General features: G+C 35.1%; 1 protein-coding gene across 1 annotated transcript in view; it reads left to right on the forward strand.

The window, feature by feature from the left end:
- Nucleotides 1–3,424, forward strand: part of LOC105622233 — a 78,945-nt gene extending 75,521 nt beyond the window's left edge. Inside the window, 2 exon segments of the mRNA XM_012203656.1 lie at nucleotides 2,284–2,487; nucleotides 3,315–3,424. Coding sequence (XP_012059046.1) covers nucleotides 2,284–2,487; nucleotides 3,315–3,424 — 314 coding nt within the window.
- Nucleotides 3,425–3,961: the final 537 nt, after the last annotated feature.

Here is a 3,961-nt window from a genome sequence, read left to right on the forward strand (position 1 = left end):
CGTAGTAGTAGTACGTAGTAGTAGTAGTAGTAGAGACGAGAGAGAGAGAGAGAGAGTAGAGAGAGAGAGAGAGAGAGAGAGAGAGAGAGAGAGAGAGAGAGAGAGAGAGAGAGAAGAGAGAGAGAAAGAGAGAGATGTTTCGTAGTTAGGAATTATTTTAGCAGCACGAGTTACCGAGATATGTTGACACAACCGAGGATTTAAGCACTCGAGACCCGTGCCTCGCGGCTGTCGACATGGGATTGTATTCTGAGACATAGATACCAGCGATGAGAACGAGGACAACGCCGTTGAGAAGGCAGAATAGCCATTAAGACTTCGTATAAACAGCTCGATGTGCTCGGTTCGCGGCTTAGAACAATGTCGGGCATCGCGACTTCTCTAGCGCGATCGTTAATCGCGTCGTACCACCGAACCTTCTCCGCTCGCTTCGGAATCACGATCGTTCCGTCAAGCAAGAAAACGATGGAAACATGTTTCAATTCCATGGACTTTCTCGACTAATTTTACGCTCTAATCTTGAAATCCCCGACGAATTTAGAACCGCATTTTGGAACTTTGTTACCAACGATATTTCCACTTTTAGAATCCGCGTACGTTCGCGTTTTCTGAATCGGCATTTCCTGGAGATGCCAATTTACGGCATAAAGTAAGATAAACCGTTTTGCCATATCTCAGAGAATAAAATTACTCGATCACTTTAATGTCTATTGGATCGTTTCGTCAGATAGGCGTATGATGATCGATCGTTAATTTTTCTCGAGCTGTCGTATTCGTATCCAGATGAACAGCAGGTAAAAAATTGTACATTTATTCTGATACATCAATGTCGCGCTTAACACGTTTAGTTTTTACCATTGATACGTGCCATCGCCTGTCGTTGAACACGATGCGCGGTTTTGCGTTTCCTCTTTACGCGAAGTCACGAGCTGTCGAGCGACCGCAGTAAATTCTCATCTTACTATCTCGCAAGTACGATCGGGTATCGTCGTTCGAAATGTCACTGATATCGATGTGTCGGGAGGATTTATAGTCCTCGTTTATTCCTCTTCCGTTCTCGCGTGCATTGTTACGGCCGGAAGGCGGAGGAACAAGTGCCGTAAAAATAATGACATAAAAGTAGCTTCCTCGAGCGATCGAATCGTATTTTTTCCCCGCTTTTCATTGGATACGTTAATTGAATGGTTAAAGGATTACAATTATCTCCATAAGTGAAATTATGAAAATTTACGAACGATAAATCTAACAGTGTATATTTTAACAATTTAGTTTTATTATTAATAATTCGAAATAAAGTATTAAACAAAGTATGCTTCCAGAAATATTCCGTCAAAATTTAACACAATTACCGAAATTGGGTTCCCAAGATTTATCATTTAATTTATGTTAATGAAAAAATAATAATTAATTTTAATGAACTAAAATGACATAAATTAATACTACACTGAGAAAAATTTCTGATTGAAAACGAACAAACCAGAAGATTCTGATCATATTAATTAGAATTCTATTTATATATCTCAACTACAATTACTGTATAAGAAAATTCTAATGTATCTGATTTTTGTCCTGAATTCCAGTTAATATAACCAGATTTTTTCCTATAGTATAAGTATATAGTTTAGAGAATAATTCAAAACAGAGACATAAAGGAAATTGAATTGTTTGATATTTTTGACAAAGAAATTTATAATATTTAAGTGTTAATAGTCTCACTTCAGTTCTGAAGGGTTAATGTAACAAAAATGAGACTCACTACCATTGTTTAATATTTTTACTTTATATTCTTTTTATAATCTACGATAATTTTCAAAGTAACACCTGGTAATAGTGTACTGCTGAAAAATTTCTTGATACACGAACTATTTTCTTTTTGTTTGTAATATCCACATACAAAAAGATGCTCTTTTGAGTTGAGAAACAAACTTTGCCAGCGACGAAGATAATACCGAGTCTCATTAACGAGTTATGGCCTTTTTCCATCTGCTTTGTCAAATTTGCTCCGTGTGGCTTAGCATGTTATTGTCGTCGGTCCTTTAAACGGTCTTAAAAAAAACTTTCCCTATATACTATGGGCGCAAAGTTACGACGCTCATAATCTTGCCTTTGCCTTCGCAATACTTTAAGAAATCGAGAAGTTTAATGCGACTTTGCGCGCGATGCTTTTTAGCGCGAAGTCTATAATGCGCGGAGAACAAGTCGCGAAACAACACGCTACCATTTCTTTCTCGTCTTCTTTTTTTTCTTTATCTCTGCTCACAGCCGATGCCGTCTCGTTTCCAGAGTACTTATGCCATGGAACTTGGGTGGAGAACGACACTGCTTACTTGGTGGCTAGCACCGACGTTGGGCGTTACTGCCTCGTTTACAGCGCATCCGCCGCGACGACAGGAAGTCGTGAACTCTCGGTGACGGGCCATCTCGCTTCCTGTCCGAGAGCCTCTCATCGCTATCCAGTTTCGTGGCAGGTGAACCTCACGTCGTACGGTGAGCATTGTTAATTCCAAACTCGACACGCGACTCCACTCTCTCGTTGGAGTTTCGTTCTTTATTTATGAAAAAATTTACACTAAATAAAAGATATTTAATTTTAAAGATTTTAATAATTGATAAATTATTTTAATAATTTTAATAATTAATAAAATATTTGTTTGAATAGTTCTAAATTTTTACTATATTTAATATATATATATTTGACACAAAAAAACATTAATTTGATTTAACTCTTTTTTATTAAGTAAATTTATTAGTTAGTATTCAAAGAAATATGTATTAAGATTTAGAAAATTTTTTCCAATGTACAATACAGTTGTCTCGTTTTTTCTTTTATCAATTATTAAATAATAATGCGATTTCACGTTCACATCTGACAAAAAAAGTTCTTCTCAATTTGACGAAATTGAGGGGTTTGAAAATACATATCTTTACACTGAGAAAAAGATATTTAAATTTGTGAGAAATATGTTTATTTCACTGAAATAAACTTTTATTTAATTAAATGCGGCGAAATAAAATTTTATTCCTAGCAAATAAGCCATCTATTTTATTTTTTTACAATTAATGGGATACATATTTCATAGAAATATATATTTTTTCGAAAATGTATCAAAGAAAACGTCGTAACATTTACTTCGTAACACTTCAACATTTTTCTCTCATTGTCAGTGTGTTTACTGAGTTTTCTTAATTTTTAATGAAGTTATATAATTATATTATTATATAATTAATTATTGATCCAGTGAATTTTTTTCGATGTTTCAGATTTCTCTTTCTTTTCTCATATTTTATTAAGGGAAATACTGATTATGTTTTAGCTCAATGTGGCGATGTTTCGTCGGGGACCACGTGGGCACTTCGGGTACCAATGTCTCTTCTCTACATTGTTTTCCTCGGAGCTCTTCTCGCCAGATATATCGCGAGGTGATGCCACTGAGCCGAGACGCGCCACATACCTGTGGCTATATAGTTGAAAGAACAAAGACTTTTATTGCGAAATATTTGCATTGGTGGTGATTATTTGTGACATTCTGGTACGGTGAGGTAAACTAAATAATCAATCTTACTTAGGACTTAAGTGAATGCGTGCGTTATAACGCAAGGATAGATGAAGTGATTAAGAAAAATTAAAGAGACAAGTCGAAAACGGGTAAGGTATATATACATATAGAAATGCATGTGCCAGTCCCGCGAATGTGGCAGAGTCAAGTGTGGAAGCGAGGCTTTATGAATGTATATAAAATTCGATGCGTCCACGAAACGTGAGCTTCCTACACACGTTCCGCTACGCACAAGACATCAATTGATAAATAACATTATTGAAGAAAAAGTCAAAAACTCAATTATCAAAACTTTATTTAATTATCTTATTATAAAAGAGAATATAAAAATATGATATATATATATATAATTAATTAAAGAACATTTTATTATTGTACATCGTTATTATACATATAACGGTCTT

Source organism: Atta cephalotes, assembly GCF_000143395.1.
Source record: "Atta cephalotes unplaced genomic scaffold scaffold00041, whole genome shotgun sequence".
Classification (NCBI taxonomy): Eukaryota; Metazoa; Arthropoda; class Insecta; order Hymenoptera; family Formicidae; genus Atta; species Atta cephalotes.